This window comes from Pipistrellus hanaki, assembly GCF_964339955.1.
Source record: "Pipistrellus hanaki genome assembly, chromosome: 1".
Lineage (NCBI taxonomy): Eukaryota > Metazoa > Chordata > Mammalia > Chiroptera > Vespertilionidae > Pipistrellus > Pipistrellus hanaki.
Window position 1 is genome coordinate 19,297,044 of NC_140503.1, and position 14,475 is coordinate 19,311,518.

General features: G+C 53.7%; 2 protein-coding genes across 3 annotated transcripts in view; one reads left to right on the forward strand and one right to left on the reverse strand.

The window, feature by feature from the left end:
* Positions 1-1,827: 1,827 nt before the first annotated feature.
* Positions 1,828-11,307, reverse strand: GSTZ1 (glutathione S-transferase zeta 1). Of its 2 annotated transcripts, none has more exons than XM_084891864.1 (9): positions 11,152-11,307; positions 8,773-8,824; positions 6,911-6,978; positions 6,345-6,425; positions 5,734-5,859; positions 4,567-4,645; positions 4,018-4,070; positions 3,139-3,188; positions 1,828-2,379 (listed from the first exon to the last, which is right to left on the reverse strand). In XM_084891864.1, the coding sequence occupies exons 1-9, from the start codon at positions 11,164-11,166 to the stop codon at positions 2,253-2,255; spliced, it is 651 nt and encodes a 216-aa protein (XP_084747990.1). In that variant the 5' UTR covers positions 11,167-11,307; the 3' UTR covers positions 1,828-2,252. The 2 variants fall into 2 exon arrangements, with proteins under 2 accessions (XP_084747990.1, XP_084747989.1); XM_084891863.1 differs by lacking the exon at positions 11,152-11,307 and adding an exon at positions 9,090-10,945.
* A 98-nt stretch (positions 11,308-11,405) lies between these two features.
* The window catches only part of POMT2 (protein O-mannosyltransferase 2), a gene marked incomplete at its 5' end in the record, with an annotated part of 33,106 nt that continues 30,036 nt past the window's right edge, over positions 11,406-14,475 (forward strand). Inside the window, 3 exon segments of the mRNA XM_084891503.1 lie at positions 11,406-11,493; positions 11,496-11,561; positions 11,564-11,867. Coding sequence (XP_084747629.1) covers positions 11,406-11,493; positions 11,496-11,561; positions 11,564-11,867 — 458 coding nt within the window.

Below are 14,475 nucleotides of genomic sequence, written 5' to 3' on the forward strand. Positions count from 1 at the left end.
AGAGCCAGGGATTGAACCTGCAACCAAGATACATGCCCTTGACCAGGAATTGAACCTGTGACTGTTTGGTCCATGGGCTGACGCTCTAATCTCTGAGCCAAACCGGCCAGGACTGAAGGTTATTTCTTAATTTTTAATGGCACTCATATCTGTCATATCATTGACCCTGACATTGACCCAGGCTTATATAAGGAAGCTCACACACTGCAACTCTTGACCTTCAGCTGATGTTTTTTAACCATGAGGTTCAGGCTGTACTCAGCAGCTTAGTCAGGTATTCTGGCAAAGTGGAACGATGCCTGCTGTGACCTTGGAATCAAAAGGTAAATAAGTTGTGTTTAAAGTTAGGAGGAGCCAATAAAACGAATACTTATCTTATGAATGCGTGTCTCTACCTGTTTGCCCAGTAAGTTTACTGTTTTCTTTAATGGATATGTAAAAATTGCTTTGGAACAAAATCCTATATTTTTGGCTGTGTTCTCAAGTCCTTGCTGCTTTCATCCTTCTAAAGTGTTTGCCAGGGCTTAACTACTTCCATCTAATTACCCGTACCGGGACACCCCAACATCTGTTGTTCATCCCCTGAGCCACACGCACTGTGGGAAGACTGCAGATCACGTCTCCCTGTGGCCTCCCAGGCCAGGATCAGGTGCCTGCTGATGTTCTTCCCGGATCTAACAACTGATGTGGACTTTTACCACAGGTCGGCCTGTGGAGAGAACCCCCTACTGGAAAACGTCCCCTAAAGGGGTGATGATTTGGGATTGAGTAACACATCCGCCCCCTGAAAATTAGAATTTATCTGCAGACTGGAAGGAGTGGCAGAGCAGGTAATAAACTTCAAAACACTTTGTAGAAGCGTAGTTATCGCTAAGCCTTGGAGCCGTTTGGTCTGACCTCTAGACAAAAGTCTATGCACTTGGGGAAATATTTGTTCCTTCATGACCTTGTAGGGCCCCGAAGGAGGAGGGAGACCTGCAGGGAGGCCACCCACAGCTGCGCAGGAAGGATATCTTCCCTTTAACAGACATTCATGGAGCAAAGCTCCCCCTTGCTTGGCACTTGGATAACGGGGAAGACAGGGAGTGCAGCCCTAGAGGAGCTTGGAGGAACACTGCCCTCCGGCAGGGAAGATGCTGCAGAAATGCTTTCTCGTTCTCCCTAACGCACAGCTAAGTAGTCTAGGAACAGAGAGGTTTCTCTCTCCCGTGAAGCTGGCCCCAGGTTCCTGAGAATGGCTCCCTATGGGGAGGGCTGGAGCCAGCGGAACCTCAGATCTCCAGCCGAGCAGCTAGCCATGCTGGTGACCTGGACTCCATGGAAGCCCCAGGGCTGGGAACACACGATAATCTCACTCTGACTCAAAACTGCAGGCCCAGAAGTCAGACAGACTGCTCTTCTTTCTCATTAGCTGTGGCCATTCGGCGAGGCCACACCCTGGACTCCTCCCATTGGTCCCCTCCCTCCCCCAGCACACTCTGCTTTTCATCCTTTAGTGTAGGGGTGTCGAACTCAATCAGAGAAGGGGCCAAAATCTAAAATCCAGCCTAAATCGCGGGCCGAATGGTTTACTGAACAGTCATAAACTGACAATGTCATAAACTGACAGCGGAGTGCAGTGATGACAGCGCGGTGCGGGCCACATTGCAAGGCCTGGCGGGCTGGATTTGGCCCGCGGGCCTTGTGTTTGACACATGTGCTTTAGTGGATCCTGAGCTGATGACTTCCTTGCCTGGTCCAGGCACGGGAATTCCAGCTAGAGGAATGCTCATCTTCGGGAACTGCCTTAACCAAAACCTGAGCATCTCAGTCCTATTGAACAACCAGGCCTGTGCTTCAGTTTAATGATCAAATTGCGGGGGGGGGGGGGGGGGGGGGCAGGTATTCTTTGGAGTTAGCAACAGTAGAAGACTTGGGAGGCGGCACACAGACTCCCTATGGCTCTCAGGTAAACATGCCAGGCAGTTTGGTCTACATTCTCACTTCACCTTAGTGACTGTACCATGACTGAGGGAGCAGGCAAGGTTCCTTCCTCCCTCCCTCCCAGCATCCTCCCCTTCCATTCTGACTGCATCTGACAGATGAGGGGATGAAGGCAGAACAAGGTTGAATTAAGGCAGATCCACAGCCACAGTTCAAGTTCAAGGGATAGGAGGGCAAGTCTTCTGCTTCTCTGGTTAGGGCTTGCTCATTTCCAGGCCTGTTCAGCCCACCCAGCTTCTGCTCCTGCACCAGTGGGCGTGGTTTGAGAGCTAGGCCCTCAGCTCCGGGGGCGTGTCTGGCTGCCGGCAGGGGTGAGACACTTGGAAGGCCTCCAAGGCCAGCAGCGCCTTGTTGATACGGCTGATGGTAGGGTAGGGAGTGAGATCCACCTTGTACCTGTGGCAGAGAAACGCCCACCTCAGGCAAGGTCAGCAGGGGTACGGGAGACTGCCCTGTGGGCGGTGAGGGTGGCACAGAGACAGGACTGGAGGAGGCCCCTGGGGCTGGCCAGGGAAGGGGTGGGACGGGACCCTGCCGGTGGAAGGCTTATTTTCACAGCCAGCTCTCTGGGGAGGCTAGCTCTTATGCAGTATCGTCTGAGGTCTCTGTTGCCTACTGCTCCTATTCCAAGCAATGGCTATTTATTGAGAACCTACTATGTGTGAGAGACAGGGCTAGGCATTTATAAATGAAGATTGTCTCTCCACCTGAGTCATAAGCTTCCAGGGGTAGGCAATGGGTCATATATTTCCGAATCCCTAAGGGTCCCTAACGCAGTGCCTTCCACAGAGGTTCTCATTCATGCCTTCCTGAGGGTTGATGCGGGAAACGGAGGTGGAGCTGACCACAGGGCACAGACACACTGTGTCTGGGAGAGCAGGCTGTGGGGTTTCTTCTAGGGGTGTCCAACAGCTGAGCCACCTCCTCTTAGAAGGAGGGGCTGTGCAGATCACCTGGGCTGCAGCTGGGCCCGGGAGAGGTTGCTCCACTGACCTCTGCCTGTCTCTCCCAGGCCACAGTTTCTGGCGTGGCTTGGCACAGGGGCCAGCCAGGAGGGTCTCTGCATGAGATGCTACCTCAGTAGCTGAAGTGAGGCTGGGCACTTGGAGGGGAAGAGCCAGGAGGAAGAGGGAGGGTGGCAGAGTTCTTGCTTACCTTTCAGCATTTGCCACCTGAGGCACTAAGCAGAGGTCTGCCATGGACACCTGAAAGAGAGTGGGGTGGGTCTGCATCAGGGTGTGCACCCCAGACTCACAGGCTGGGCATGTATGCTTCCATCCATCCCTACTGCCTCCTCCCCATCTTTGTCTCCCCTGGGCCTGTCTGGTCTGTCTCCAGAGCTGAGGGCCTTGCTCCAGTTGTCCTGACAACCAACTCCGTAGGTGGCCAGAGAAGTTCTGATTGCCTTAATGAATGTACTGTGCTTGTGAAGGGTCATCATTGGCCCTTAGTGAGGGCTCCCAGGATGGAAGAGATGCCTTGGGGAGAAGAGGGGCCAGAATGAGAATTGTCACAGGCCAGGGCCTTAGCAGTAGGAGCCAATAGCACTGAGCCCTAGAATCTCAGGATTGGGAGGGAAAGGAGGCATTATCTAGTTTAATCCCTTGTTTGCTGCCTAGATCACCTCCTTATCTCAGACATGACATCTTCAGCGTGAACAAGACTCCCTTCTTGCTGAGGCACTGACTAGGAGCGAGCGCAGGAGCTCCCCAAGCTCCCTTCTGCTTGGCGCAGGGAGGACCACCTCACCTTCTCTCCATCACCTCCCCACCCCCTGCCCTCACTGAGCTTTCCCTGGGGTGGAGGGATGGCTTAGACCAGTGGTTCTCAACCTTTCTAATGCCACAACCCTTTAATACCGTTCCTCATGTTGTGGTGACCCCCCAACCATAAAATTATTTTTGTTGCTACTTCATAACTGTTATTTTGTTACTGTTAATGAATCGTAATGTAAATATCTGTGTTTTCTGATGGTCTTTGGCTCTACAGCATTGGTCGCCTAAGGGAAAGCTCAGCGAGGCTGGGAGAGCTTACCTCATCTCCCACGCAGTATTTCCCCGCTGTGCTCTGTAGGATCTGCTCCAAGGCTGTGGGGGGACATGAATAAGCTTACTCTGGCACAGAAAAGGGAGACTGGCCTCCATAGTTGTGAAATGGGCGGGATCTGAGTGACAGGCTAGGGCATGTATGCTGGAGGGAATATGGCAGCCATGTCTAGAGTGAGTTGGTAGGGATGTGGGATGAGATGTCTTCCAGCTGTTCTTCTCAAAGGTGGTCAGGCCTGCCACTGGCCCAGGCAGCAGCTCCCACACTGATGGGCTGGCACTTTGCTGGCCTTGGTTTCCTGGCTGGAGTAGGCTATGAAGCAGAGGTTGGGCCATCCTGCTCCAAAGGGCCTCAAGTTCTGAGCTTCCCAGAGGCGGAGGCCAGGTTTGGGTGCCGCCCAGCCCACCGCCTCCTCAGTCCGGCCCCCCGCCCTCATCCATACCATTGTCAAGACCAAGGAGGCTGGAAAGCTGTTTCAGATGCCCAGGACCATGGGCATGAGGGCCGTTTCTCCGAGAGGAGTAAGGAAGGACTCACCGCTAAAGCCAGAATTGATGGCCTTCTGGGCCCAGGCCAGCTGGTTCTCCTGTCCTACTTGCTTCAGAATAGACAGGTTCTGTGCAGCCCAGGGAAAGTCTGTGATTGGTTTTGGGAGCCAGGCTGGGCCTGCTCAGCCAAGCCCCCAGGAAAGCTTAGTTCCCAAGTGACCCTGGCTATCCATCTGTTCTTCTCTGCCCCAGACTCTGCGAGCCCTTTTCTCCATCAGGGCCCCAAGGTTAAAAGGCGGGGGGGGGGGCAGTGATATCAGTAACCACCTTCTCAGCTGTCCCAGTGGCCCCTATGGTCTGGAAGCCTGTGACTCTGGCAGAGATGTGCAAGGGTGGGGACATAGAACACAGCCATGGCTGTGATGGGTGTGGCCAAAACCCAAGCCTATCTCTCTTGCATCCCTTCTCTTGTACATGGCCCCCTGTGAGGAGTGGAAGTAAGATATGGATGTGGGGTGGGGGTGGGGAAGGCACATAGGACGGGCTGTCAGGAGATTTGGACTCTGGTTCCATCCTCACGCCCCTGGAGCCATTTCACTTCTGGGCTTCAGTTTTCCTCATCTATAAAATGAGGATGACTGTCTGCTACAACCTCCTTTGTTACAAAAAACAAAGGGACATGGGGTGGGCACAGGTGCACAGCCACAGTCCTGAGCTCCACGGTCCTTGTTCCATCACACTTAGCTAAATGTCTGCAAAGTCACTCCATCTTTCTGGGGCTAGTTCCTCATTGGCAAAGTCAGGGGTTAGCACAGATGAACTGTTGTATTATCTTTTTAAAAAAATCAGTGATGACTTTACAAAATAAAAGTTTTATGGGAATCCGAAGCTATGATACACAAACAGACGAAAGGGAGGCTGCTCTGGTTAAAGGCAGGCGGCCTGGGCTGAGCTGCTCAGACTCTCCCCCCTTCTTCTACGCCCCCCCCCCCCAACCTGGCCTCTCCCCTCCCACACCGCTGGATGCCCAGGGCTTCTGACAGTGCGGATGGGGACCCAGCAGAGTGAGTGATTTCTGGGATCCCTCCCATTCCCCTGCCCCACCATGTGATCTAGTCTAAATTCTTGAAAATTCCTCCCTGTCATGCCACCTCACACCCAAGCTGGGCCCCTACTGGGCTGGCCAGTCAGCGAGAGAGTGCCACCAGTGCTGCACCTGCAGGGGCTGGATGCCGCCAGCGATGAGGTCGGAGATCATGCGCACAAGGACCCTCTTCTTTGGGTCCTGAGGCAGGAGCCGCGGAGTGGGCCGAGTCTCCTCCAGGTACTCGATGATGGCCAGCTGTCCAGAGGGAGCAGTGAGGGGAGCAGGAGAGGGCCCAGGGCCCAGGGCCCCTGGACCAGAGGGGCAGGGCCTGCAAACTCCCTCTTCTTCCTCTCCCCCTCCCCCTCCCCGTCCTCTCTCTCCCTCTCCCTCTCCCTCTCCCTCTCCCTCCCCCATCCCTCTCCCCCCCTTCCTTCTCCTTCTCCTCCTCGCCCTACTCAGCTGGAAGCCTGTGAAGCTCAGAGGCTCCCTGGGATGGGGGGAGGGGAGGGAGGGATGAGCTCTTTTTGGACCCTCATCCCCCAGAACTTGCTCTGTCTATGTTTGAGTCTCCCTTCTCATCCCAAAGCAACCAGCCAACCTTCCTCCCTTTAACAAAGGTTTATGGCTATGGTGTTCCTACTAAGAGCTGGGTGCTGTGGCCTCACACAGGCAAGGATGAGCTGTGAGGCCCTCTCCTTCGGGTACCAATCCCCGGAGGGGCCTCCCAAGCCTGCACTCACCGACTGGCCAATGGTGATGCCATCGATCTTCAGGGCTGGCACCTGCTTCATGGGGTTAAGTGCCTGGAATTCTTTGGAGAACTGTGGAGAGAGGGTCCTGGTGCGCTGGGTGGCCTGGCTTGAGTAGGCTAAAGCAGAAAGGCCCTAGGCCTGTTGCCCCCCCTCCCCCTCCCCACACCTCTCTCCCCTGGGGAAGGCCATGGCTCGAAGGCTGGAGGTGATGCCTGAGCGATCTGTGCAGTATCCCAGCCCCCAGTGGCTGCTGAGCTCCAGGCTTCATCCCAATGTGAGCCCCTCACACACTGGCCACCTAGGTACATGCAGAGGTCTCAGCATGGGCAAGGACCCATTTGCTACCCACCCCCCTGGGGTCAGGCACTGAGAGGCCGGGCTGTGGTATGAAGCCTGAAGCCTGGGTCCTTCCCATAGCTCCTATGTTGCACAGCTTACCAGCCATTCCCATGAGGGAGAGCCAGCAGCCTCCTCTGCCAGGGGGCCTCTGCACCCCCTGCTGGGTTCTCCAAGGCCTCCAGCTCCCATATTGTGGCCAGGGGCAGCCTCCTTACCTGCTGGCCCCCATCCTTTATGAGGTTGATGGGCACTGTTTCATAGTCTATGTTCTTCAAGGCCAGAGCTAGGAGAGGCAGCAGAGTCAGGGGACAGCCTCTGGCTCCACGTCCCAGGGCGACATGAGGCTGCAGAGGGAGACTCCTTCCTCCATATTGCTAGGCAGTCTGGCTTCCTTGGGCACCCCCCAAGGCCCTAACCCAGGTCCATGACACCCTGCCTCTCTTGCCCTGGCACAGTGGGCTCTGGAGGACAGCAGGGAAGTGTCCTCCTCATCTCTTCCCCCTCCAGGGCCTTGAACAGCGGCCGGTAGGGCTTTGTGTTGGATACACACAGTTATTCCCTCATGCAGGCCTCTCAGGGCCAAGGGAAGGGGATCACGTGGCCATAAAGCACACACACAGGCAGAGGCCACTGTTTAGAGAAGAAGCATTTTGCAATCCATTTTCTCTACTCTGTTTACGACGGATTGCAAGCAGCGCATCTGCTGTGACCACCAGTGACCAGGTTTCCTCTCCAACCCCTCTGATGATTCCCCCTGGCAAGGCGAGGATAAAAACCCTGTCAGTGCTAGTAGTGTGTGTGTCCATGCACGCTTGTGCATTAACTATGGTGATGGCCGGTCTCAAGCATGGGCAGAGGAGCTAGGAGCCTGGGAGACAAGGGGCTCCTCCTCAGCACTGGCCAGCTGAGAGAGTGGAAGTGGTTGAGACCGAATGGGAGAGACCATGTCTGCAGGCCCTACAGAGACAGTGCTCCTGCTGCTCCTGCTTCTGGCCCAGCCAGGGCAGAAGCTCTGGGCCCAGGAAAGGCATCTTCTTGGAGAAAAGTGCCCTCTGGGCCTCCAACGCCCTTGCCTACTGATTCCAGCAAATACCAAATGCCTGTGGGATGGGGGAGGGGTCACTGAGAACGGCTTTCCAGTTAGGGCCAGCTTCACATTTCATCACTTTCAATTGCTAGCTTTGGGCAAGTAACTTCCCGAGCCTCAGTTTCCTCGTCTGTATCAAGGGGACAATAATAGTTGCTCCCTCCTAGGGGGGTTAGGTTTAAATGGAGTTATGTACACAAAAGCACTCAGCACATTCTCCCTCGGCATGAGCTGCTAGGACTCTGACCTTTGCCAAGGGCTGTGTTAAACTGAGGGAGGGAAGGATTAAGCTGGGGTGGACAATGGCCAGTTCTGTTTAATTGGCCAGATCAAATAAGCTCAGATCTGAGGAAGGCCAGCTGTTTCCTGCCAGTTACCAAGGTCCTCTGGATTTGTGAGTCTGCTTTAAGCATGGTTGCTAAGGAGCTTTGGAGGGCAGGGTGTGAGAGACACTGGCCCAGAAGAAAAAACAACCTTCCTCCCTGGTAACCGCCCCCCTCCTCTGGTTGGACTTCCTGGGTGGAGGGGCCATTCAGTGCTGAGGGCTCAGAAGATAGGGATGCCGGTTTGCTGGTTGCTGGAGGGGGACGGGGTGGGGGGTGGGGGGTAGGAGGGAAGGGAAGGCATGCGAGAGACCACTTGTCTGGTAGAGCACCCCTCTGTCCCAGGCCATCTCTTTTTGTTTGTTAATCCTCACCCAAGGATATATTTCCATTGATTTTTTTAGAGTGGAAGGGAGAGGGAGGGACAGAGAGACAGATGTGAGAGAAACACTTCAATTGGTTGCCTCCTGCATGCATCCCAACCAGGGCCCGGGAACCTGCAACCAACATGCCCTTGACTGCAATCGAACCCAGCACCCTTCAGTCCATGAGCCAACACTGTATCCGCTGAGCCCAACTGGCTAGGGCCCAGGTTATCACTTCCACCTGGGGCTTCCTCCACCCCATCCCACCCCAACGAGGCTTGTGGGGGAGGCGCAGCTCTTACCGATCCGAACTCTCCAGGAGCACGAGCTTCGGAAATAGGAATAGAGGATGGGCTGAGGAAAGAGGGGACGAGGGGTACATTAACCCATGCGGTGGGTCCCAGCCGGGAGCCCACTGGAGAAGAGGCCCCAGCCCCAGCCAGGGGTCTGTGCCTCGCCATCCCTCCAGGCCTCCTTCCTCAGGCCAGAGTCAGAGCATCGGGGTCAGAGGCCTCAGGAGTCCTGTGTAGTCCCTCAGCTCCAAACGGGGCTGTCGTGCATTTCTGAGGTCTGACGGGAACCCCCAAAAGGACAGTCAGCTTGCAAGGGCTCTCCTTACCTTGCCAGACTCAGACATGGTGCTGTGGTGACCCTTGGCCTCCTGAGGACTGTCCCCTGTCACAGAGCAGCAGGGCAGGGGGAGGGCTCCGGAAGGGGCAGATCCCATGAGCCAATGGGGAAGCTGTGCTAGGCTAGGCGTCAGGAGGACTTTGACTCAGGTCTGAAGGGGCATCTTTTCCCAAACTTTGGGAGGTTTCTTATGCTCCTGGTTTGGTGTCCTGGGCAGACAGGGTAGCCTAGTTCTGAGGTAAGGAGTTCAGGGGGTGCAGTGGGCTGGGAGCTGGGATATGGGGGTCTGATCCCCACGCAGGAACCAGCTCTGTATGACCTTGGACAAATAATAGTAAATCCCTGCCTTCTCTATTCTGTAAAATGAAGAGCTTCCCTAAAAGGATGGCTTAGATCCCTTCCAGCAGTAGCAGAGAGACCAGGAATTCTAATTCTTTTTTTGTCTTTTATTGCTGACAGTATTACAGTTGTCTCCCATTTCCCCCCTTTTACTCCCCAGGAATTCTAATTCTTGATGCTTTTGTGTCCATTGCTTTCAAACCCCCGACCCACCAGTCCTCCAGGCTGTCAGCTGGTCTCATCAAAATAGCTGGGGTATATGCCCATTCATGTCAAAGCCGAGATCGCAAACTGGCAGCCTGAGGTTCTGTTTGGTCTACACAGGTTTTAAAAATGTCTCAATTACACTTATCTGTACAGCTGGAAAATATTCAGAAGAAAACATTACATTGTTATTGACGTGTGCTATGTAGTCAAACCTATGATGGTTGCTTTGGTTGGGTCTGTACTGAATACGTACAGACCTTTTCTCTTGTCATTATTTCCTGAACAATACAGTAGGGCAATTACATAGCAGTTACGCTATGTTAGGTATTAAAATCTAGAAATGGTTTAAAACATACCATGCTATTTTATATAAGGGACTCGGGCATCCTCAGATTTTGGTATGTGTGGGGGACAGGACTTCTGGAACCAATGCCCTGTGGATATCGAGGGAATATTGTGGTTGCCAACATTAAAAAGTCAGGATGTTTCATATACAAATCCTGTTGTCTGTTTTTGTTTGTTTGTTATAAAATCTAGAGAGTGGCAGAATCAGCTCGAGAATCCTTAAAGAAATGCCTTTCCTGATTACTAAACGTTACACCTTTGACCTGTACTAAGGGTGACCAGAGTCATTGTAAATGCCACTGCCCTCAGGTTTTCTACTTATGGGCCATTAGCTGACATACTGATGGGCAGTTTCCACTCTTTCTTTTACCAATGATAATTATACAAACCATCCCGTGTTCCTTTTTACACTTGCAGAGCTGAATTTTAAGCCCAAATATCCATCCCATCATCATTCTGGGAGGAATTCTGATTCCAATTCTAGTATAGATTCTGATCACTCGAACAGATTTTTTTTTTTTTTTTTAATCTTCACCCAAGGATATGTTTCTCATTGATTTTTTAAGCCATCTCTTACACATGACCCCTAAAATCCCATTTGGGACTGGGAGAGCTCTACATTATTGAAGTAATGCTATATCCCACCTGATGTGCCTGCCACCCTCCTTCGAGCAGTTCTATTGGGGCGTGTATTAAACTATGCAGATTCTCGGGCCAATTCCTCCAGAGACTGACAGTGGCTGGGGGCGGGCCCAGGAGATTGTGAAGTACCACTGCCTCCCCTCGCCCCTGAAGTTCTCTAGAAATGCAAGCAACCCCGGAAAGCCACGTGTTAACTGTTCCTTCCGGCCCACACGCAGGGCTGTGCAGACCAGGTTGGCGAGGGACGAGGTTTGGGAGCCCTCACAGAGAGGTGGGGAATCAGGCGAAATGCGTGGGATCTGCTGGCTACCCGACCCCACGGCAGGGGCCCCCTCCCCGCCCAGGCCCATAGACACCGGCCCCCCAATCAGACAGCGCGCAGACGCGAAGCGGGACCAACGCAGCGCACTGCATGCTGGGAGTCGTGGCTGGAACTGTGGGCGGGGCCCGACTCCCCTTAGCCCCGCCCTCAGGTCCTCAGTGAGTAGCGCCCCTCTCCCCGGATGCGAGGCACAGACCTTCCCCACTTGCATCTCGCACTTCGGGCGACCCCTCGTTCAGGCCAGGAAATCGCGCCCGGGGACTCTCCGACTCGTCGACGCCTGAGGCCCAAGTGGGACACCGACACTTCAGAACCCAGGCTTCCGTCTGGGGAAAGCGAGGGGCTGGACGAGAATGATCTTCACGGTCCCTCCCAGCTCGCCACGCCCCAGGCCCGGCACTGCTGGGAATTGCAGTTCCCAGAGCCCGTTTTCTCCCCGGCCCGGCCCGCATGGCCCTCCGGTCCGTCATGCTCTGCGCCACTGGCCGCCTCCTAGCGGCCGAGTCCACCACGCTCCCCGCCCAGCCCAGAGGCCGAGGTCCGCGCCCCGCTGCCGGCAGAGGGAACTACATTTCCCAGGGCGCCCCGAGCTGCCCCTCTGTGACTTCTAGGCGGGTCGGCTAGCGTGCCCGCGGGCCGGAGGGCGAGCCTGAGGAGGGGAAGGATGCCGTCGGCCGTGTGCGGAGGCCTGGCAGGGCCCGAGCTACGTCACCGGAGGGGCCGCGGTGGGCCCCAGGCTGCCAGGGCCGCGGTCCCGGAGGAGGCCGCTGAGGCTGCGGCGCAGAGCCCCAAACGGCCCGCTCCGGGCTCACGGCCCTCGGAGGCAGCCTGCCGGAGGGTCCTGCTGGCCCTGGTGACGCTGCTGGCCTTCGCCACCCGCTTCCATCGTCTGGACCAGCCACCTCACGTCTGGTGAGTGACGGGTGGGACTCAGACGGCACCATGGTAACCTGGAAGGAGGGGCGCGTCCTCTGATTGGTCCTGGAGCACGGAGGGGGCGGGACCCACAGGAAGAGGGGGCGGGGTCTCGCTGGAAGGGAAACAGGTTTCTGGTGTTTGCCTCTGGCTAATAGCAGTCTGAATCTTTGCTCTGGTGGGTGGCAGTGGGATTCTTAGGGTATGAGGGAGCAGTCTTGATGCCTTCCAGGTTATGCTGCAGTGTCTCACCTGGCTCTCACATTGTGGCTTTTAAAGGTGCTTTGAGCTTTCGGAGGAGAACCAGAAATTCTTAGTATTGAATTTCCTAAGATCTGAGTTACTGATCTGCAGAATTTCCAAGCATCAGTGGAGGGGGAAATTCTTAACTGGGTACCTTGATCCTTGGGAGCAGGGACAACTTGATCCTTGTCCCGGGATGGTGACAGGGGTTCTAAGAAGCAGGTCTGGGACCATCCTGTGAGGAGATATTTATTTTCTGAAAGGTTTTAGTTTGTAGAGTCAGTTGACCCACCCCAAAGTGTCAGGGGTCCTAAGGCCTTCATGGCAGGCACTCAATTTCAAGAAAGCTGAGCATGGTAGTAGGTTGATAGCTGCCCCTTTAAAAAAAGTAGGTACCAATAAACAAACAAATAGATAAATATGTACTTGGTGCCTGCACCCAGCAGGGGGCGCGATTATCATGGAGAATTACCTTTGGGAGCTCCAGCAGCCCATTGGGTCTTTAAAGCTGTGCTTTCCCTTTCCTTTCTTGGGATTTGTATTCTTTTTCCTAGACCAAGGAGAGGATAGTATCAACTCAGCATGTGACAGTCCCTGAATGGGATAATCCTCCTTGACACTTATGAGATCAATACCAGTTATACATTCAGTAATGTAAGCCACAATAATGGTGAGGAGTGCTACCCACAGGGTCACATTATCTTCACTTTCCCACTGGGAACTTGGTTCAAACCTTCCAATTGAATTGGGCATCAGTAGTCACAGTGAGAGCCAGCCAGAGATCACACCATTCCCCCATAGAGAGTATGGGGAGTGCTGGATGCAGGGGGTGGAGGAAGTTTTTTCCTTCGTTAGGCCCTTGATAGGTTTGGCACCACTTCCTCCCCAGTGTACTGCCATGTATCTGGTGACCCCCTGGGCTTAGGGGCCCTTTTCCTTCAGTCCCTGTACACACTGCTGTAGCTCTCCATGCACTACTCGGCACCTTTGGTCACCCCTGCACCCAGCAAATCCTCCTCTCATGGGATTGAGTAGGGTGGAGATGTGGGTCCTGAGTTTGAGTGCCTCTCCTCCCTGGAGTTGCCCAACATCGTAGGATGAGTGTGTATGGCCTTCAGCCCCCTTTGGGGACAGTGAGACCTTGGCCTACCTTTAATCATCTTACTTTGTAAAGCAGCTGAGGTTACGGTAAAGGGGAGGGATCATGGGACACAGAGGGAGAAAATGGCTCTGAACATCTAAGCAAGGAGCATTTACTTTTGGTTTGAGTACACAGCTCACCCAAAGTTTTCATTTCACCTAAAGTTCTACAGTGAGTAGCAAGGTTCTTCCTTACTGCTGGCACCGTTGATATAAGCTTTAGAGACTTCTTGATTCAGCAGCCACATCCACATTGCCTTTGGGCAGGGGCTGCTAGGTGTGCTGCCCATTGACATGATGACATCTCTTCCTCCTCCCACCCAGAAGAGAGTGAGCAGTAACCAAGGCTTAGATGGTTGGTTTCAATCCTGCCTCTCTCTGCTCAGCCTCATGAACAGGTAGGACAGTGAGGAGTTTTACTGCCTTCCCTGCCTACCACTGGGCAAGAGCATTCACTACCAAATTCCAGGGAGTCTTCTCATGTCCTCTAAACCAGCCTGTGGGGGGTCCTTGTCCTTTCTCTTACAGAAAGCTCTCAGTATCTTATGCTTGTTGCCAAATACTGTCAGGATGTGGGAATTTTTTATTTTTTATTTTTTTTTTTTTAAACCCTACTTGCAAGCTAAGAAGTTAGCCTGTTCTATGGATGCTGGCAGAAGATAAAGTCCTGGGTCAGAGACAAAGGACTTACTTTTTGTGGCACAGCAAGCAGGATGAGCATCAGCACATTGGCACTGGGTCCCTTTATCCCCAGTTCCATGTGATGCAGTGGGTGGATGAATGTCTGCAGGTGCACTGGGCTGCATTAGCTGAGGAATACTGAGCTTGGGGACTCCGCTGTGTACTAACAAGCAGGAAACAGACTGCTCCTGTTACAGAGGGATACGCTAACTCTCCCCTCAAGGTTGCTTGCTTATACACAGCCCTGAGAAATGGCCATAGAAAAGAGTGGTCAGGGCCTTGCATCCTTGGCATACCCTGCAAGGTCTGTGGGAGCAAGAGAGATCCAAGGAGGACTGTTTCTCTCAACGCAAGCATGCAGTAAAAGCCAAGAAGAAATGTGAATATTACAATAGCAGGCCCTCTATTAATGTTGATTAACAGTCTCGTTCAACATAGTTTTGTTGTAATATCGAGATGCCATAGGAAATTAACTCTTGTTTATAACAGTTTTCCTATTGAAAAATTGTTTTTATTATACATCATTTGCCTAAAGTCACAG